Source organism: Sturnus vulgaris (genome assembly GCF_052056855.1).
Source record: "Sturnus vulgaris isolate bStuVul1 chromosome 38 unlocalized genomic scaffold, bStuVul1.hap1 SUPER_38_unloc_1, whole genome shotgun sequence".
Lineage (NCBI taxonomy): Eukaryota > Metazoa > Chordata > Aves > Passeriformes > Sturnidae > Sturnus > Sturnus vulgaris.
In genome coordinates, this window is record NW_028275902.1 from 238661 (window position 1) to 260557 (window position 21897).

At 47.4% G+C, this 21897-nt stretch overlaps 1 protein-coding gene across 1 annotated transcript; it reads right to left on the reverse strand.

Moving 5' to 3' along the window:
• Positions 1 to 171: 171 nt before the first annotated feature.
• On the reverse strand, positions 172 to 21874 carry LOC106863341 (serine/threonine-protein phosphatase 1 regulatory subunit 10; the record flags this gene model as incomplete). The annotated part of the gene is given in 18 exon segments (XM_088157486.1): positions 172 to 286; positions 1030 to 1068; positions 1071 to 1226; positions 1320 to 1395; positions 2748 to 2994; positions 3869 to 4024; positions 4680 to 4824; positions 5235 to 5335; positions 6390 to 6499; positions 8513 to 8612; positions 9508 to 9678; positions 10015 to 10092; positions 11327 to 11378; positions 12130 to 12265; positions 16192 to 16278; positions 16372 to 16490; positions 20680 to 21287; positions 21716 to 21874. Coding segments are annotated over 16 exon segments (1876 nt in total), but the record flags the coding sequence as incomplete, so codon positions are not given.
• Positions 21875 to 21897: the final 23 nt, after the last annotated feature.

Consider the following 21897-nt stretch of genomic DNA (forward strand, 5'->3'; position numbering starts at 1 on the left):
TAATGTCCCTGAGGTGTCCCCAAGCCAAGGACACCCCCAAAATTCCCTCAGGACTTGGTTGATGGTGTCCCCAAATGTGTCCCCCAAACCCAGAGGAGCCCAAAAGCCCAGACAGGACCCCTGGAGCTGGTCCCAAATGTGTCCCCAAGGTGTCCCCGAGGTGTCCCTCACCTCCTCCAGGCCCCCCCGGGGGCTGTGCCTGCAGGTTGCCCAGCAGGTGTTTGATTTTGTCAGAATAATCCGGCTGCTTCAGCAGCTCCTCGGCCTTGTGGCTGCTGGGACCACCCTGAGGGGAGAAAACGAGAAAAAAAAAATGAGAAAAGAAGGGCAAAAAACAGGCAAAAAATAGAGGGGGGGATGGAGGAAAAAGAAGGGGAAAAATGGGGAAAAAAGAGGGGAAAAACCAAGGTAAAAATTGGGGGAAACCAGGGGAAGAACAAGGAAAAAAAAAGAGAAAAATGGGCAAAAAGTAGGGGAAAAAGAAAAAGTAAGGGAAAGGGGAAAAAAAGGAGGAAAAGGGGAAAAAGTAGGGAAAAAGAGGAAAAAAAGGAGACAAGAGAGAAAAAAGAGGGGAAAGAAGAACAAGGGGAGAAAAAGGGAAAGAAAGAAGGGAAAAAGGGAGGGAAAAAGTGAAACATAGAAGGGAAAAAGAGGCAAAAAAAGTGGGGAGGAAGGGAAAGAAGACAGTGAGGGAAGGGAAAAATGGGGGTTCCACCTTTTTATTCCCCCCCAGTGTGTGATCCCACAGATTTTGGGGTGTTGCAAACTGGGATATCCCAATTTTTGAGTGATCCTCGATTTGTGACCCTCCCTCTTCCCCCAATTTTGATGTGTCCCAAATTGGGGGTGATCCCTCAATTTATGACCCCACATTTGTGACCTCCACAATTTAAAACCCTCCTGTGATTTTGGGGCTTCCCACAGTGGGAAATCCCTGAAATGTTAAGATTCCCATGATGGGGGTGCCCCCAATTCCCCACCCCCCCACATCCCGAATTTTGGGGTCGCCAGTTTTATTGGGGGGGTTACCATGATGGAGCTGAGGATCTCCTGCATGTTGATGGGGGCATTTTGGGGGGTCCTGGGGGGCCTTTTCCTGCCCCGACGCTGCCCATGAGGTTGGCAAGGACCGGGGGCAGTTTGGCCCCTGCCCCTGGCTCCGGGGAGGCTGCAGAATTCCCAGGATCCAGCCCCTCGGGATAGGCCCCGTCCTCGCCTGAGCAGTCCTGGGGGGGCACAAACAGGGGGGTCAGGAAAGGCATTTTAGGGTTTTTTTTGTGGTTTTTTTTTTTTTTTTTTTTTTTTTTTTAAGGGCTTACCTCGTCCAATGGGATGAGTTTGGGTGGGAGCGGCTCGTAGGATTCTGGGTCGGGCTCGTGGGGGCTGTCAGGAATGCTGAGGGGAGGGAAAAAAAGCTCAGTGGGTTTTTGGGATTCCCAAAGGATTTAGGGGCTCCAAAGGTTTCTTAGCCTACGTTTCCAGGTTCAGGTTTTTCCAGTCGTGAGCGTGCAGGAAATAGTGGATTCTCCATAAGCTTGGGTGGCCCTCAAAATGGTCCCAAAATGTACCCAAAGTGTCCCCAAAAAGGGACAAAGTGATCACGAAATGGCACCCAAATTGCTCCCAAAATGACCTCCAGAAAGGGACTCCAAAAGTTCCCAAAATGGCTCCCAAAGAGCTCCCGAAATGACTCCCACAGTGTCCCAAAAAAAGGCTCAAAGTAACAAAAAGCATCTAAAATGTCCCTGAAATAATTCCCAAAATGGCATTTAAAAAAAGACTTAAAAAATACTCAGAGTACTACTAAAAAGAGGCTCAAATCCTCCCCAAAATGGAGCCAAATTCATCACAAGATGGTGCCTGATGTGTCCCCAAACTGACCCCCGAAGTGTTCCTAAACTACCCACAATGTCCCCAAAAAGGGATTTAAAGTGTTCCTAAAATGACCTCCAAAAACGCCTCCAATGCGCTCCCACTGTGGTCCCCAAAACGTCCCAAAAAGTCTCAAAGTTCTCCCAAAGTGGCCTAGAAAGTGTCCCAAAAAATTCCCCAGTGTCCCCAGAATAGGTCCCCCAAAGCCCTCACAAAATGGCAGTCAAAACATCCCAAAAAGAGTCTCAAAGGCCTTCAGAAATGGCCTATAAAATGTCCCCAAAATGTCTCCAAAATGTCCCTCAGAGCCCTCACAAAATGGCGCCCAAAGCCCTCAGAGAATGGTTCCCAAAGTCCTCACAAAATGGCGCCCAAAGCCCTCAGAGAATGGTTCCCAAAGCCCTCACAAAATGGCGCCCAAAGCCCTCACAGAATGGCACCCAAAGCCCTCACAAAATGGCGCCCAAAGTCCCCACAAAATGGCGCCCAAAGCCCTCACAAAATGGCACCCAAAGCCCTCACAAAATGGCACCCAAAGCCCTCACAGAATGGCGCCCAAAGCCTTCACAGAATGGCACCCAAAGCCCTCACAAAATGGCGCCCAAAGCCCTCACAAAATGGTTCCCAAAGTCCCCACAAAATGGCGCCCAAAGCCCTCACAAAATGGCACCCAAAGCCTTCAAAAACAGCCCTCAAAGCCCTCACAAAATGCTCCCCCCAATCTCCTCAAAATGGCCGCCAATCACCCTCACAAACCCCAGATATTTCAATCTCAGAACACCACAAACCCCCAATCCCGAGCAGCTCCCTCAGGAGACCTGTGACCCCCGCCATTCCCAGAATTCCCCAAAAAATTCCACAACTTCCTCCCTCACCTCTCCTTGGAGAGGAAGATCTCCTGCAGGATGCCCTTGACGCGCTCGGCCTGCGTGAAGCGCTCGCGGCTGCCGCTGCCGGGGATGACGAGCGGCGCCGGCAGCTCCAGGGCCTTGGGGTAGGCCCAGGGCACTTTTTCCTCCATGGAGTCGTGGCTGAGGCGCCGCGCCGTCTCGAAGGCGTGCCGGTCCTTCAGCATCTCCCGCTTGGCCGCCTCGCCAAAGTCTTTGATCTTGTTGACGTTCACTGTGAGGGGGGAAATTTAGGATGGGTGAAAAGAAATCCTGGGATTGGTTTGTTTTGGGTTTGGTTGGGTTGGAAATGTTTCAAAATGGCGCCTAAAGCGTTGGAAAAATGGCGCTGACAGTGCCCGCAAAATGGCGCCCAAAGCGTCCACAAAATGGCGCCCAAAGCGTTCCCAAAATGGCGCCCAAAGCGTTCCCAAAATGGCGCCCAAAGCGTCCTACAAAATGGCGCCCAAAGTGTCTGAAAGAGCATAAAGTGTTCTCACAGAATGTCCCTGGAAATGATCCCAAAAAGGGACCCAAAAATTCAAAAAAGGTCCTGAAATGATCCTAAAATGGCGCCTGAAGGATTCCACAAAAAGGGATTCAGATTCCCACAAAATGACCGTGAAATGATCCCAAAAAGTGACCTGAAAATCCCCACAAAAAGGCCCTGAAATGATCCCAAAATGGTGCCCAAAAGGTCCCACAAAATGGCCCTGAAAAGATCCCAAAAAGGGACCTGAAAATCCCCACAAAAAGGCCCTGAAACGATCCCAAAATGGCGCCTAAACCATCCCACAAAAAGGAACCCGAAAATTCCCAAAAAAAGGCCCTGAAATTATCCTAAAAAGGAACCCAAATATTCCAAAATGGCCCTGAAAAAAATCCCAAAAAGGGACCCGAAAATCCCCACAAAAAGACCCTGAAACGGTCCCAAAATGGCGCCCAAACGATCCCACAGAGAAGGGACCCAAAAATCCCCACAAAAAGTCCCTGAAATGATCCCAAAACCGTCCCCAGATTTTCCATCCGGAGATCCCTCACGCGCTGGGGGACACCCCGGGGTTCTCCCGGGTTTTTTTTTGGGGTGAATTCCGGCACTTTGGGCTCACCTCGCTCGGTCTCGTCGAGCTCGAAGTAGAAATACTCGCGCAGCCGCCCCTCCTCGGGCCACGACACCGATTTCTTCTTGCGGGGCCTGCGCGGGGCCGGGCCCCCCTCTGAGGGGACATCGGAGCTTTTGGGGTCACCCCCCGTCTCTGAGGAGCCTGAGGGGACAGCGGGACACGTCAGTGAAAAGGGGGACCCCAAAAATGGGGGTGAGGGAGGGGGGATCCCAAAAAATGGCGGGTGGGGAGTGATGGAATTGTGGCCAAAAAAAAAAAAAATGGGGAAAGTGACACCAAAATGGCGCCTGGATTGTTGGGGTTTGAGGGGATTTCAAAATGGCACCGAAATGGTCCCCGAACAGGGACTCAAAGTGGTCCTAAAATCACCCCCAAATCCCCTCAAAATGTCCCCAAATGGCCCCAAATTCCCTCAAAATGTCCCCAAACTGCCCCAAATCCCCTCAAAATGACCCTAAATTGTCCCAAATTCCTTCAAAATGTCCCTAAATTGTCCCAAAGCCTCTCAAAATGTCCCCAAATTGTCCCAAATCTCCTCAAAATGTCCCCAAACAGTCCCCAGCCTCCCCAAACTGTCCCTAAACCCACACAAACCATCCCCAAACTGTCCCCAAACCCAAATGCTCCTAAAATGGCCCCCAAATCCCCTCAAAACGTCCCCAAACAATCCCAAATCCACACAAACCATCCTCAAATTGTCCCCAAACCCAACAAACCGACCCCAAACCCACACAAACCCTTCCTAAACCGTCCCCAAACCCACACAAACCCACCCCCAGGTGTCCCCAGGCCGTACCTGTGTCCATGGGCTCGGGCACCTCGATGGCCGGCACGGGCGTCCCCGGCCGCTCCGTGTCCATGGGCTCTGCGGCCGCCGGCTCTGGGGACGAGGGTTTGGCCGTGCTGGGCTCGGGCGTTGGCTTCCCCTCGAAGGGGCTGGGCTGGAGGGTCAGAACAGGGAGGTTTCAGGCCAAAATGGCCGCCAAAGGGTTCCCAAAATGGCTGCCAAAGGGTCCCCAAAATGGCTGCCAAAGGGTCCCCAAAATGGCCGCCAAAGGGTCCCACAGAAAGGGACAAAATGGGTTTTCAAAATGCCACCCAAAGAGTTCACAAAATGGCCGCCAAAGCGTTCATTAAAAGGCACTCAGTGTCCCCAAAATGGGACCCAAAGTGTCCCCAAAATGGCCACCAAAAAGTTCACAAGATGGCACCTGATGTGTTTGCCAAAATGGCACCCAAAGCGTGCCCAAAAAGCAACACAATATCCCTAAAAAAGGACTTAAAATAAAACAAAACCACTCTAAAAACGGTCCCAAAAGTGTCCCCAAACTGTCCCCAAATTGTCCCTCACCTTGGCCGCTGTTGGGGACAGAACTTTCTTCTTTTTCTTGATCTTTATGCCGGGGACGGGCGCCGAGTTCAGGGCGTCCAGGAACCCGAGGCCTTCCATGGCTGGGGGGGGGAGAGCACAGAGGGGTCACCAAAAAACCCCAAATTCACCCCAAAATGGGTGCCAAACCTGCCTCAAAATGGCGCCCAAATAATTCCTAAAATGGCGCCCAAAGTGCTCCTAAAATGGCGCCCATATAATTCCTAAAATGGCACCCAAAGCGCTCCTAAAATGGCGCCCAAATCCACCCTAAAAGGGAGCCCAAATCGCTCCTAAAATGGCGCCCAAATCCACCCTAAAATGGCGCCCACAGCGCTCCTAAAATGGCGTCCATGTAATTCCTAAAATGGCGCCCAAATCCGCCCTAAAATGGCGCCAAAGTAGCTCCTAAAATGGCGCCCAAAGCGCTCCTAAAATGGCGTCAATGTAATTCCTAAAATGGCGCCCAAATCGCTTCAAAATGGTGCCCAAATCCACCCTAAAATGGCGCCCACATAATTCCTAAAATGGCGCCCAAATCCACCCTAAAATGGCGCCCACATAATTCCTAAAATGGCGCCCAAATCCACCCTAAAATGGCGCCAAAATCGCTCCTAAAATGGCGCCCACAGCACTCCTAAAATGGCGCCCACAGCACTCCTAAAATGGCGCCCAAATCGCTCCTAAAATGGCGCCCAAATCCACCCTAAAATGGCGCCCATATAATTCCTAAAATGGCGCCCAAATCCGCCCTAAAATGGCGCCCACAGCGCTCCTAAAATGGCGCCCAAATCGCTCCTAAAATGGCGCCCAAATCCACCCCAAAATGGCCCCTAAATCATCTCCCCAAACTGGACCCGATTCAGTCCCAAAATCGAATTTTTTGAAAATTCTGTGCCTTAAAAATCGGTCTCAGAATGACGTCACCCCCAAAACCACCCCAACTGTCCCCAAAAACCACTCCCAGATGGAACCTGGCACCGAAAGCCTCTCCCTAAAAAGCTCCCAAATTTCACCCCAATTATCCCCCCAAAAAAATTTCCCCCAAAACCAAAAGCGCAAACGGCACCTGAAAAATCAACCCCCAAAATGGCACCCAGGTGTCCCAAAAAACCCCAAAAATCCCCCAAAACTCACGCTGTGGGGGGATGATCTTCACTTTGATCTCCTTGGCTGCGTTTGGGGCCGTGTTTAGGGGTTTGTATTTCTTCTCTGCCAGAGGAGCCTCCCCTGGGGCTGTCGGGGCGCTGGGGGGAGGAAAAAAAAAAAAAAGGGTCAGGACCCCCCCCAAAAAATTCCCAAAAATTGCACCCCAAAAACTCCAGAATTGTTTCCCTAAAATAACCCAAAACTGGCTGAAAAATAGACCTGAGATCCTTGAAGTTGCCCCCCAAAAAAAGCCCTGAAGTCACTTCTAAAATGATCCCAAAACCACGCCAAGAATGGCCCTAAAATGTCCCCAAAATGTCCCCAAAATGGCCCTAAAAATGTCCCAAAAATGGTCCTGAAACTGCACCCCAAAATAGCCCAAAACCCCCCAAAACTGCCCCCCAAAAACAGTCCTGAAAACACCTCAAAAACTGCCCCAACCCCCCAAAAATTCCCAAAAATTCCTCCAAGCCCCCCAAAATCAGCTCTGGGCTTCCTAAATGAGTTCTGAGCCCCCCCAAAACCGACCCCAGACCCCCAGAGCCGATCCCAGATCCCCAAAGCCGAGCCCAGGGACCCCCAAAGCTGAGCCCAGGGACCCCCAAAAACCGACCCAGGGACCCCCAGAGCCGAGCCCAGGGACCCCCAAAGCCGAGCCCAGACCCCCAAAGCCGACCCAGGGACCCACAAATCCTACCCCAGACCCCCAAAGCCGAGCCCAGGGACTCCCAAACCTGAGCCCAGGGACCCCCAAACCCAACCCAGGGACCCCCAAACCCGACCCAGGGACCCCCAAAGCCGACCCAGGGACCCACAAATCCTACCCCAGACCCCCAAAGCCGAGCCCAGGGACCCCCAAACCCAACCCAGGGACCCCCAAAGCCGAGCCCAGGGACCCCCAAAGCCGAGCCCAGGGACCCCCAAACCCGACCCCAGACCCCCAGAGCCAAGCCCAGGGACCCCCAAAACCCGACCCAGGGACCCCCAAAACCCGACCCAGACCCCCAAACCCGACCCAGGGACCCCCAAATCCGACCCAGGGACCCCCAGAGCCGAGCCCAGATCCCCAAACCCAACCCAGGGACCCCCAAACCCGACCCAGGGACCCCCAAAGCCGAGCTCAGGGACCCCCAGAGCCGACCCAGGGACCCCCAGAGCCAAGCCCAGGGACCCCCAAACCCGACCCAGGGACCCCCAGAGCCAAGCCCAGGGACCCCAAAACCCGAGCCCAGACCCCCAAAGCCGACCCAGGGACCCACAAATCCTACCCCAGACCCCCAAAGCCGAGCCCAGGGACTCCCAAACCTGAGCCCAGGGACCCCCAAAACCGACCCCAGACCCCCAAAGCCGAGCCCAGGGACTCCCAAACCCGAGCCCAGGGACCCCCAAAACCGAGCCCAGGGACCCCCAAAACCCGACCCAGGGACCCCCAGAGCCAAGCCCAGGGACCCCCAAAACCCGACCCAGATCCCCAAACCCGACCCAGGGACCCCCAAAACCCGACCCCAGACCCCCAAATCTGACCCAGGGACCCCCAAAGCCGAGCCCAGGGACCCCCAAACCCCCAAACCCGACCCAGGGACCCCCAAAGCCGAGCCCAGGGACCCCCAAACCCAACCCAGGGACCCCCAAAGCCGAGCCCAGATCCCCAAAGCTGAGCCCAGGGACCCCCAAAACCCGACCCAGGGACCCCCAGAGCCGACCCAGGGACCCCCAAAGCTGAGCCCAGGGACCCCCAAAGCTGAGCCCAGGGACCCCCAAAGCCGAGCTCAGGGACCCCCAAAGCTGAGCCCAGGGACCCCCAAAGCTGAGCCCAGACCCCCAAAGCTGAGCCCAGGGACCCCCAAAGCTGAGCCCAGGGACCCCCAAAGCTGAGCCCAGGGACCCCCAAAGCCGAGCCCAGACCCCCAAACCCGACCCAGGGACCCCCAGAGCCAAGCCCAGGGACCCCAAAACCCGAGCCCAGACCCCCAAAGCCGACCCAGGGACCCACAAATCCTACCCCAGACCCCCAAAGCCGAGCCCAGGGACCCCCAAATCTGACCCCAGACCCCCAAACCCGACCCAGGGACCCCCAAATCCAACCCAGGGACCCCCAAAGCCGAGCCCACCTCTGTCTCTTGACGGGCACGGGTTTCAGGCTGTATTTGTCTGATTGTGCCGAGTTCGGTTTCTTCACCGGCGCCAGCGACGGCGTCTCCAGCTCCAGCCCTGAAAGGAAAAAAAAAAAATTTAAAAAGGGTCAGAAACGTCCAAAACAGCCCCAAAATCCCCTCAAATCGCACCAAAACCGAGCCTAAACCAGCTCAGAGTCGTTAAAATCTCAACAAAAGAGTTTGAACGGCTGCAAAGTGCTCGAAACCCGCCCCAAATGTTTCTGAAATGTTTCTGAACGAGCCCCAAAGTCGTCACAAATTCTCCCAAAATGGCCCAAATTCAACAAATTCCCTGAAATTCTCACAAGATGTTTCAATTTCATTTTAAACCAGTTTTAAATCTCCAAAAAAAAAAGCCTTAAACACCTCTAAAACAGCCCAAACCCACCCCAAATTCCCCCAAAACAACCCAAACTCCACCACAAATTCCCCAAACCCACCCCAAATTCATTTAAAACCAGTCCTAAATCCCCAAAAAGAGCCCTCGACTCCCCTAAAAGAGCCCAAACCCACCCCAAATTCCTTAAACTTGCCCCAAAATCCCCCCAAACGGCCCCAAAATCCCCCCAAACGGCCCCAAAATCAGCCCCAAAACAGCCCCAAATCAGCCCCAAATCAGCCCCAAATTGGCCCCAAAAAACCCCAAAATCTCCCCAAATCCCCCAAATCAGCCCCAAATCGGCCCCAAAATCCCCCCAAATCGGCCCCAAAATCCCCCCAAAACGGCCCCAAAATCCCCCCAAAACGGCCCCAAAATCCCCCAAAACAGCCCCAAAATCCCCTGAAACGGCCCCAAAAAACCCCAAAATCTCCCCAAATCGGCCCCAGAATCCCCCAAATCGGCCCCAGAATCCCTCAAAACGGCCCCAAAATCCCCCAAAATCTCCCCAAATCGGCCCCAAAATCCCCCAAATCAGCCCCAAAATCCCCCCAGATCCCCCAGTCCCCACCTGTGGAGCGGAACTTGGCGTGGCTGGGGGCCGTGGTCCGCAGGGATTTGGGTTTTTCCCGTTTTTTTTCGGGCATTTCCTCGTTTTTGGCCTCATTTTTGGCCTCCTGGGGTTTCTCCGGGACGGGAGTTTTGCTTTTGTTTTCCTCTTTCCTTTTCTTTTTATCCCGTTCTGAAAAGGGAAAAGGGAAAAAAGGGGTGAGGGGGTTTTGGGGAGGGGCTGGAAGGGATTTTGGGGGGTTTTGAGGGGATTTTTTGGGGTTTTGAGGGAATTTTTGGGGGGTTTGAGGGAATTTTGGGGGGGTTTGAGGGAATTTTTGGGGAATTTCGGGGGGGTTTTGAGGGAATTTTTGGGGAATTTCGGGGGAGTTTTGAGGGAATTTTTGGGGGGTTTTGAGGGAATTTTGGGGGGTTTGAGGAAATTTTTTTTTGTTTTGAGGGGATTTTTTGTGTTTTAAGGAAATTTTGGGGGTTTTGGGGGAATTTTGGGGGGAATTTTGGGGCTCACCTGTGGGTTGAGAGCTGCTCTGGGAACGGATCACCCCCATCCAGTCGCTGACCAGGATGGAAGCCAGGCGGCGAAGCTCTGAAAGGGTTAATTGGCAATTAATCATTAATTAATCGGTCATTAATCGCTGATTAATCGAGCAAAGGGGGTGGGGAATGTGACCTAGAGGTGGTTTGGGGGGTTTGGAGAAGGGATTTGGGGGATCTGAGAGGAGTTTTTGGGGGATCTGAGGAGGATTTTGGGGGTTTGGGGGGTCCTTGGGGGATTTTGGGGGGTCCTTGGGGGAATTTGGGGGGTCTCAGGAAGGTTTTGGGGGACCTCAAAGGGGTTTGAGAAGATCTGAGGAGGATTTTGGGGTTTCCCAGGAGGATTTTGGGGTTTCTCAGGGGGATTTTGGGGTTCTCAGGGGGATTTTGGGGTTTCTCAGGAGGATTTTGGGTTTCTCAGGAGGATTTTGGGTTTTCTCAGGGGGATTTTGGGGTTTCTCAGGAGGATTTTGGGGTTTCCCGGGGGGATTTTGGGGTTCTCAGGGGGATTTTGGGGTTTCCCGGGAGGATTTTGGGTTTCTCAGGGGGATTTTGGGGTTTCTCAGGGGGATTTTGGGGTTCCCAGGAGGATTTTGGGGTTTCTCAGGGGGATTTTGGGTTTCTCAGGAGGATTTTGGGTTTCTCAGGAGGATTTTGGGTTTCTCAGGAGGATTTTGGGGTTTCTCAGGGGGATTTTGGGGTTTCCCAGGATTTTGGGGTTCTCAGGAGGATTTTGGGGGTTTCTCAGGGGGATTTTGGGGTTTCTCAGGAGGATTTTGGGGTTTCTCAGGGGGATTTTGGGGTCCCTCGGGGGGATTTTGGGGGTTCTCAGGGGGATTTTGGGATTTCTCAGGGGGATTTTGGGGTTTCCCGGGAGGATTTTGGGGTTCTCAGGGGGATTTTGGGGTTTCTCGGGAGGATTTTGGGGTTTCTCGGGAGGATTTTGGGGTTTCTCGGGAGGATTTTGGGGTTTCTCAGGGGGATTTTGGGGTTTCTCAGGAGGATTTTGGGGGGTCTCAGGAGGATTTTGGGGTTCCTCAGAAGGATTTTGGGGTTTCTCAGGGGGATTTTGGGGTCCCTCGGGGGGATTTTGGGGGTTCTCAGGGGGATTTTGGGGTTTCTCAGGGGGATTTTGGGGTTCCTCAGGGGGATTTTGGGGTTTCTCAGGAGGATTTTGGGGGTTCTCAGGGGGATTTTGGGCAGTCTGAGGGGTCTCTGTGGGGTTTTCAGTGTCCAAGGGGGTTTTTTGGGGGGTCCCAGGTGGATTTTGGGGGGTCTCTGCTCACCCTCATCATCGCTGGATTTGCTGAGCTGCTTCACCAGCTTGGCCGTGTTGTTCTGCAAAGGAAAACGAGGGGTCAGGAGGGGACAAAAGGGACACAAAAAACACCCAGGGGACACCAACAACCACCCAAAGGAGACAACAAACACCTGAGGGTCCCCAAAAGCCACCTGAGGGTCCCCAAAAGCCACCTGAGGGTCCCCAAATCCCCTTGAAGGGCTTTAAATGAGAAAAAAATCACCTTGGAGTGGGACAAAAACCACCTGAGTGTCCCCAGGTGCCACCTGAGGGTCCCCAAAAGCCACCTGAGAGTCCCAAAAGCCACCTGAGAGTCCCCAAAAGCCACCTGAGAGTCCCCAAAAGCCACCTGAGAGTCCCCAGGTGCCACCTGAGAGCCCCAAAAACCACCTGAGTGTCCCCAAAAACCACCTGAGAGTCCCAAAAGCCACCTGAGAGTCCCCAAATCCCCTTGAAGGGCTTTAAATGAGAAAAAAACATTTTGGAGTGGGACAAAAACCACTCTGGGTGGGACAAAAATCCATTCTAGAAGTGACAAAAGCCACCTGAAGGTCCCCAGGTGCCACCTGAGTGCCCCAAAAGCCACCTGAGGGTCCCCAGGTGCCACCTGAGGATCCCCAAAAACCACCTGAGTGTCCCCAAATCCCCTTGAAGGGATTTAAATGAGAAAAAAACACTTTGGAAGGGGACAAAAACCACCCTGGGAGTGACAAAAATCCATTCTAGAAGTGACAAAAGCCACCTGAGAGTCCCCAGGTGCCACCTGAGTGTCCCCAGGTGTGCCCAGACCTGTTTGAGGTGGTCCACGGTGAGGGGGAGGTGCTGCAGGGTGAGCAGCAGCTGCTGCAGGAACGGGACGTTGTTGGTGGCCTTGGAGCCCGTCAGCCACGTGTTGAGCAGCTTGTACCCCCCGATCCGGATGAACCTGGGGGGGAAAAAACGGGAATTCCGTGAAAATTTATCCGGGAAAAGCTGGAATCTGTCAAAGTCTGCTTGAATTTACCCGAGGTCCAAAAAAAACCCCGTCAAAATCGGCTTAAAATTGACGAAAATCCAAATAAAATCAAAAAATTCCTGTCAAAATCTGCATAGAATTCACTAAAATCCAGCTAAAATAAAAAACCCCGTCAAAATCCGCCTAAAATTCACTAAAATCCAAGTAAAATAAAAAGAAATCCTGTCAAAGTCTGCATAAAATTCACTAAAATCCAAATAAAATAAAAAAATTCCTGTCAAAATCCGCCTAAAATAGAAAAAAAATCCTGTTAAAATCTGCCTAAAATTCACTAAAATCCAACAAAATCCTGTCAAAATCTGCCTAAAATCCATTAAAATCCAACTAAACCCAACTAAAATTAAAAAAAAAAAAATTTCCTGTCAAAATCCACCTAAAATGCACCTAAAATCCACTTTTCTATGTGATTACTCGGCCAGGATAAATCTGAGGGAAAAAAGTGGGAATTCTGTGAAAATTTATCCGGGAAAAGCTGGAATCTGTCAAAGTCTGCTTGAATTTACCCGAGGTCCAAAAAAAACCCCATCAAAATCGGCTTAAAATTGACGAAAATCCAAATAAAATAGAAAAAAATCCTGTCAAAATCTGCATAAAATTCACTAAAATCCAGCTAAAATAAAAAAATTCCTGTCAAAATCCGCCTAAAATTCACTAAAATCCAAGTAAAATAAAAAGAAATCCTGTCAAAATCTGCATAGAATTCACTAAAATCCAAATAAAATTAAAAAATTCCTGTCAAAATCCGCCTAAAATTAAAAAAAAATCCTGTCAAAATCCGCCTAAAATAGATAAAAAATCCTGTTAAAATCTGCCTAAAATTCACTAAAATCCAACAAAATCCTGTCAAAATCTGCCTAAAATCCATTAAAATCCAACTAAACCCAACTAAAATTAAAAAAAAAAAATTCCTGTCAAAATCCACCTAAAATGCACCTAAAATCCACTTTTCTATGTGATTACTCGGCCAGGATAAATCTGAGGGAAAAAAAACGGGAATTCTGTGAAAATTTATCCGGGAAATCTGGAATCTGTCAAAGTCTGCTTGAATTTACCCGAGGTCCAAAAAAAACCCCGTCAAAATCGGCTTAAAATTGACGAAAATCCAAATAAAATAGAAAAAAATCCTGTCAAAATCTGCATAAAATTCACTAAAATCCAGCTAAAATAAAAAAAATCCTGTCAAAATCTGCCTAAAATTGACTAAAATCCAAATAATATTTTAAAAAATCCTGTCAAAATCCACCTAAAAAAAAAAAAAATCCGTCAAAATCCACCTAAAATTAAAAAAATCCTGTCAAAATCCACCTAAAATAAAAAAAAAATCCTGCTAAAATCTGCCTAAAATAGAAAAAAAATCCTCTCAAAATCCACCTAAAACTCACTAAAATCCAAATAAAAAAAAAAACCGTCAAAATCCGCTTAAAATTCACTAAAATCCCCAAAAATCCTGTCAAAATCCACCTAAAATTCATTAAAATCCAAGTACAATTTTAAAAAATCCTGTTAAAATCCGCCTAAGATTCACTAAAATCCAAATAAAATTTTAAAAAAATCCTGTTAAAATCCGCCTAAAATTCACTTTTTAATGTGATTATTTTACCACAGTAAATCTGAGGGGAAAAAATTGGAATTCTGGAAGGATTTATCTGGAAAAACCTCAAATCCATCAAAATCTGCTCAAATTCACCCAAAATTTTAAAAAAATCCTGTGAAAATTCACCTAAAATCCACTAAAATCCACTTTTTAATGTGATTATTTTACCACAGTAAATCTGAGGGGAAAAAATTGGAATTCTGTCTGGATTTATCTGGAAAAACCTCAAATCCACTCAAAATCCCTCAGAAATTCACTGAAAATCCACCTAAAATCCACTTTTTAATGTAATTACTTGGCCATGATAAATCTGAGGGAAAAAAGTGGGAATTCTGTCTGGATTTATCTGGAAAAACCTCAAATCCACTCAAAATCTGCTCAAATTCACCCAAAATTTTAAAAAATCCTGTCAAAATTCACCTAAAATCCACTAAAATCCACTTTTTTGTGTGATTACTTGGCCATGATAAATCTGAGGGAAAAATGTGAGAATTCTGTCTGGATTTATCTGGAAAAACCTCAAATCCACTCAAAATCCCTCAGAAATTCACTGAAAATCCACTAAAATCCACTTTTTAATGTGATTATTTTACCACAGTAAATCTGAGGGGAAAAAATGGAATTCTGGAAGGATTTCTCTGGGAAAACCTGAAACACACCCAAAATCCCTCAAAAATTCAGTGAAAATCCACTTAAAATCCACTTTTTAATGTGATTACTTGGCCATGATAAACCTGAGGGGAAAAATTGGGAATTCTGTCTGGATTTATCTGGGAAAACCTCAAATCCACTCAAAATCTGCTCAAATTCACCCAAAATTTTAAAAAAATCCTGTGAAAATTCACCTAAAATCCTCTAAAATCCACTTTTTAATGTGATTATTTTACCACAGTAAGTCTGAGGGGAAAAAGTGGGAATTCTGGAAGGATTTATCTGGGAAAACCTCAAATCCACTCAAAATCTGCTCAAATTCACCCAAAATTTTAAAAAAATCCTGTGAAAATTCACCTAAAATCCACTTTTTTGTGTGATTACTTGGCCATGATAAATCTGAGGGAAAAATGTGAGAATTCTGTCTGGATTTATCTGGGAAAACCTCAAATCCACTCAAAATACCTCAGAAATTCACTGAAAATCCACTAAAATCCACTTTTTAATGTGATTATTTTACCACAGTAAATCTGAGGGAAAAATGTGGGAATTCTGTCTGGATTTATCTGGGAAAACCTCAAATCCATCAAAATCTGCTCAAATTCACCCAAAATTTTAAAAAAATCCTGTGAAAATTCACCTAAAATCCTCTAAAATCCACTTTTTAATGTGATTATTTTACCACAGTAAATCTGAGGGGAAAAAATTGGAATTCTGTCTGGATTTATCTGGGAAAACCTCAAATCCACTCAAAATACCTCAGAAATTCACTGAAAATCCATTTAAAATCCACTTTTTAATGGGATTATTTTACCACAGTAAGTCTGAGGGAAAAATGTGGGAATTCTGTCTGGATTTATCTGGAAAAACCTCAAATCCATCAAAATCTGCTCAAATTCACCCAAAATTTTAAAAAATCCTGTGAAAATTCACCTAAAATCCACTTTTTTGTGTGATTACTTGGCCATGATAAATCTGAGGGAAAAATGTGAGAATTCTGTCTGGATTTATCTGGGAAAACCTCAAATCCACTCAAAATCCCTCAGAAATTCACTGAAAATCCACTAAAATCCACTTTTTAATGTGATTATTTTACCACAGTAAATCTGAGGGAAAAATGTGGGAATTCTGTCTGGATTTATCTGGAAAAGCCTCAAATCCACTCAAAATCCCTCAGAAATTCACTGAAAATCCATTTAAAATCCACTTTTTAATGTGATTATTTTACCACAGTAAATCTGAGGGAAAAATGTGGGAATTCTGTCTGGATTTATCTGGGAAAACCTCAAATCCACTCAAAATCCCTCAGAAATTCACTGAAAATCCACTTAAAATCCACTTTTTAATGGGATTACTTGGCCATGATAAACCTGAGGGGAAAAATTGGGAATTCTGTCTGGATTCATCTGGAAAAACCTCAAAACCACTCAAAATCCACCTAAAATCCACTTTTTTTTAATGTTATTACTTGGCCAGATCGCATTCCATGATAAATCTGAGGGGAAAAAGTGGGAATTCTGTCCGGATCTCTCTGGGAAAACCTCAAAACCACCCAAAATTCACTGAAAATCCCATTTTTGCACGTTCTTACTTGGCCAGGATGTCGTGGGCCCGGGTCTGCAGGAGGATGTTCAGGTAAATGCAGCGGCTCACCATCTTCTGGGAGTCCTTCATGAGGCTAATTAACGGTAATTAACCAACAATTAGCGGGTAGGGATAAGGGAAAAAAGGTGCGAAAAGCTGCAGAAATGGGAATTTTTGGGGGTTTCACCTGAAGATTTTGGAGATGCCATCCATGGTTTTGACCTCCCCATCCCGGCCCAGGAAACAATCGAGGCCTTTCAGGAGCTCCTTGGGGTCGATGGGGCCGGAGCCCATGGCAGGAATAACCTGGAAAAAAAAAATAAAAAAAAAAAGGAAAAAATGAGATTAGGAAAAAGAGGAGATTTGGGAAAAACACGGCATGAAAAAAATCCCCGGGGAGGGGGAAATGAGAAATGGGAGAAAAATCGGCAGCAAAAAAAAAAGAGAAAAATCCGTCCTGAAATGGTGGAAATCGACCTCAAAAAGCTGGAAAATGACCCAAAATGTGGGGAAATCGCCACAAAAAAAGGTGGAAATTGATGCTAAAATATGAAAGCAAACCCTAAAATTGGAAAATACGGCGAAATAAAGGTTAAAAAAAAAGTAGAGAACGACTGCAGAAAGTTGGAAATGGAACTCGAAATAGAAGGAATCAAACCTAAAAGGCAGAAAATCGATCTGAAAATGAGGGAAATTAATTGGAAAAATACACCAAGATAACGGAACAACCCTAAAAAAGGAGAATCAACCCCAAAAAACCTAGAAAACAACACCAAAAAGAAGAATTCGACCCTAAAAATCTGGAAAAACCACCCCAAAAAGCTGGAGAACAACACAAAAACCGGGAAATCAATTTTAAAGAAGTGGAAATTGTGCCTGTAATGATGGAAAACAACCTTAAAAACCAGAAAATCAATCCCAAAAAGCAAGAAAATCACCCCAAAAATGCAGGAACTCAACCCTAAAATGCTGGAAAACCACAGGAAAAAGGGAGTTGACCCCAAAAATTGGGAAATCGACTCGAAAATCCCAGAAACGAACCTCAAAAAAGCTGGAAAATGACCCGAAATTGTCCCCAAAATGGGGTCCCAGGGACCCCCCAAGGGACACTGGGGGGGAGTCACAGCCCCCCTCCCCCTCTGATGCCATTACAATGACATCATTTATTAATTAATTGATGAATTAAGTCAAATATTAATTAACACGAGGGATGAGGATTTAGGGTCACACACATCAGGGGGGACGAGGACACAAACCCCCCCCGTCAAATTTTTAATTTAAAAGTTAATTAAACCCATTGAGCAAAAATAAGCCAAAATCTGTCATTTCCAACAGTTTCTCCATCATTTCGTTAATTTTTTTGTTAATTAATGAGCAGAACAAGGGTCTGGGGAGGGGTTTAACAGCACAACTCTTCCCCAAGTTTAATTAACCAGGGGTTAATTAAGGAGGGGCCGCATTTGGGGGTGTAACACCTCCCCCCAAAACTCAGGCCATCATTAAAGCCTCTGACTAATGAGCCAAATATTAATTAACACCTCGTTAATTAAGGCCAAACCCCTCCCTTAATGACCCGACGCTCATTGACCCCAATCTGGGCCCCCCCCCCCCTCCTTTCCCAGGGGGGTTTCAGGCTCTGACATCATTAATCACCACTAATTAAAGCTTAATTATGACCCAGTTTCCTTAATGAGAACGAGGGGAAGAGCTGGGGAGGTTTTTTGAGGTTAAAAACCTCCCAAAAACCTCCATTTTTGGGGGGTGAAAAAAAAAAAAAAAAAAATCTCAATTTTTGGGTTTGGGGAGCAGCACCCAGAGCTGGGCTTCGTTAAGTGTTCATTAATTAAAACCCCCAATTATAAAATTAATTTGGGGGGGGGTTGAAGCCACCCCTCTGCAAAGACACAAGAAAAGGTTAAAGCAGCACAAACTCCCCAAAAAATCCCCCCCAAAAAATGAGGGGAAAACCCCAAAATTTGGAGATTTAACCCCAAATTTTCACTGTAACCTTTGACCCCCCAAAAATGAGCGGGGGGGGGAACAAAACCCCCCCAAAAGGGGGTCCCAGCACTGGGGGAGGGGCAAATCCCCCTCCCCAATTAAATTTTTGGGGACCCCCCCTCATTTTTTGGGTCTCACACAGGCAAAGCCCCCCCCTTAAAAGAGCTGGGGGTCCCCAAAATCCCCCCCAAAAATGGAAAAAAATCCCATTTTTGGAAGGGGGGGGGACAATTCCCAGCCCGTTTAATTGGGGGGGACATTGGGTGGGTCAAGGCCTGACCCCCCCCCCCAAAATTCGGATTTTACAGCATTTTTTGACTCATTTTACCACCCCAAAAATGCGATTTTTTTGGGGGGGAATTTAAGGAAGGGCTGCCCATGCCCCCCCATAGGAAATGCTACCACTGGGGAGAAAAGGGAGGAATTAATGGCAAATAAATTGATTTATTCCCCAAAAATCTGAATTTTTGGAAAGGATCTCTGTGGTTTTCACCCAAATCTGTTGAATTTTGAGGCTAAAAAAGGAGGAAAATCCCAACTCCCGACTGCTGCATGCACCAGGAGAGGGGAAAAGGAGGGAAAAAAAGGGAATTTTTGGATGTTTCAAAGCCCTGGATCCAAAGGCCTTGAAATGGAATTAAGCCCAAAAAAAAATTAAAAAAAAAAAAAAAAAAGGATTTTTTTTGCTTACCCGGGTTGTGGCTGTTCCCTCCCTTTGCTGAGGTAAAGCTTCCTAAGCTGCAAAAACGGGGCAAAACCATTGAAAATCGGGTAAAAAAATGGAGTTTTGGGGGTGTTTTCCCTCCCAAAATTCCTTTTTTGTTGTTGCTTTGGTGTGTGTGAGGAAAGTGGGGGGGGGGTTAAGACCAGTGGTAGCATTTCCCTGTCACGATAAATTCAAAATTATCAAAAGCTCCAGGACACTGCTCCCCCCATCCCAAATTCCCCCCTGAAATCCCCCCTAAAAAAAAAAAAAAAAAAAAAAAAAAAAAGCAAGAAAAGGTAACAGAGAAAAGGAAAAAAAAAAAAATTAAAAATCCTGTGGAAGTAAAAAGAATTTTGTGGCTGCTGCTGGTGGAAGGGAGGGTTAAAAAAAGGGATTTTGGGGATGAGGGGGGGATTTGTGAGGGGTAAAAAAAGGGGAAAAATGGAATTTTAAGGGGGGCCCCCCACGGTGGGAGGGGCATCGACAACGAGGCCTCGGCGCCATTTTAGAGCTGGGGAAAAAAAAAAAAAAAAAAAAGCCCCAAATTTGGGGAGTTTTGAGGGATTTGTGAGGAATTTGAGGCGTTTTAAAAGGTTTAAAAAGGTTTTAAAAGAAGGAAGGAGGAGGGGGGGGACACACACAAAGACACAAGAGACAAAGAGAAATCGGTTAAACTCCCTTTTCCCTCACGAGCTAAAACCCTTTTAAGAAAAAACAAATTTGGGATTAAAACCCCTCAAAATTAAAGGGGGGGGGGGTTAAAGAAAAATTCAACGGGGGGGGACGAGCTGGAATAAAAATCGCCCAAACCGCGGAATTAATCAGGAAAAAAACACAAAAAAATAATTTTTTTTTTGGCGGATTGCGGAAAACAAAGGGCGGGCGCCATTTTGGAGCTGCCCAAGGATTATGAGGGGAAAAAGGAGGGGGGGGGGAACCATTTTAAAGCGATTTTTTTCTGAGGGAAAAAAAAGCAGAATTTGGGAAAAGCTCGGCCTGCCTAGCAATCTTTATTGCTAGATTGCGAACTCCCCCCCGCCGCCATCCTAAATCTCAAAATTTCCACCCGAACCCCAAACCTTTGAAATTTTAGTTTTTTTTCCTCCACCACCACCTTCCCCCCCCTCCCCACAACCGCCACCACCCCGCGTTTCTCAGCGCAAAAAACAATCCTAAAATGGCACCTAAAAAATAAAAATAGGAAAGAAATCAGCTTGGTTTTTTTTTTTTTTTGGAAATTTCCAGACCCCCCCCCCCCACTCCCCTTCGCGCGGGTTTTCTTATTTTTTCCTCCCTTTTTTTTTCTCTCCCCCCCCGCCATTCCCGTTTTTTTTTACTTTTTTGGGGGGGTTTTTTTGTGCAATCTTTATGTACAGATTGCTCGCCGGGAATGCCCCGAAAATTCCCGAAATTCCCCCAATTCCCGAAATTCCGTCTCCCCAACCGCGCGATTTTTTTGGGGTTCTTTTTTTGCTTTTTTTTTTTTGGGGGGGGGGCATTTTCCAGCTTTTTGGGAGGTTTTTCTGTGGGATTTTTTGTTTGTTTTTTAAACCGTGGGAGCTGCTCGTGGACCCCTCCTCCGAAACCGCTTTTTTCTCCCGAAATCCCCCCAAAATTTCCATTTTCACCACCTTTCGGCACAGCCCACGTCCTCCTCAAAGCACACGGGGGGGGCTCTTCCTCCCATTATATATTTTTTGCTCTTTGTGACAAATAAATCAGGTTTTTAAAGGGTTGTTTCTCTTGTATTTTTTTAAAGGGGGAGCCTGCTGAAAATTCAACACTTACTATCCAATTTTTTTTCTCAGCCGACAGCGCTTCAAGGTTTGGATTTTGGCATTTGGAGGTGGTGTTAGAGCCAAAAAATTCGTTTCATTTTAATCATGGCTTTAAAAAAAACGCAGCAACTTTTTTTTTGCAGCTTGACGGGTATTTTGGGATTTTTAAGAGGTTGGTTTTTTTTTTTCCTTGGTTTTTTTTTTGGTTTTTTTTTTTAAAGCCCTAAAGGAAGTGGATCGAGCTAAACTGGTCGAGCTAGAAACCAAAAAAACAAAAAAATAAAAAAAAGTTGCCTGGGTTTTTTTTTTTTGTTTTTGCTCGAAAAAAAAAGTGAGTTTTGCCTTTGTTTTTTTGGGGGGAAAGAAGAGGGAAATATGTTTTCTAAAGTGGCAGTTTCCTTCGGGTTTGGAACGGCTTCCAAGGACGGTCCAAAGGACGGAGAGGCTGCGGCGGCTCTTCACGGCAAAGGGGGATAGAAAACCTGTTTTTTTCCTTCCCCTCTTTGTTGTATATATATATTTTGTTGTTTTGTTCGCGTTTTGTATTGTATTTTGTATTGTTTGTATTGGTTTTTCTCTCGTGGTAAAGGCGACGGCGTCTCTCAAGACCAACCAAACCTGGAGCGGGGAAAGGAAAAATAAAGAGGGGGGGGGAGAAGGTGGGGGATGGGCATAACGACAAAAAAAAAAAAGGGAAAAAAAATTGAAAAAAAAAAAGAAATTAGAAGCGAAGAAGAAAAGACACGAAACGATTAGAAGCTGTTATCCCCGGGGAGAATTTAGAGTTTTAAAGGGGGGAAAAAAAGAAAAAAAAATAACGAGGAAACGCCCTTGGAAGGGGGGGGAGGGGGGAGGCTCAGCTCTAAGGGAACGTGAGGGCGGCGGCGGCCCCGGAGGGGCTTTGGGACGGGGGGAGCCGCATTTTTCCCCAAATAAACGATGCTCGGCGTATCAAGAGCCCCCCCAAAGCAAAAAAAAAAGGGAAAAACACCCCGCGCCCCCTTCCCCGCCCGAAATACCCCGGCACAGCGCAGCTCTTTACTCACCTCCACCAGCCCTCAGAATGGCGGCGACGGCGCCGGGCGAGGCTTTTTATACCGGGCCACGCCCCGCGCTTCGCCACGCCCCTCGGCGCGCGCCGGCCACGCCCCCTCCGCCCGCTCATCTGCCCAACGGCGCCTGCGCGGGGGCCTCAGCGCGCACGCGCGGCCGCCGCCGCCCGCCATTA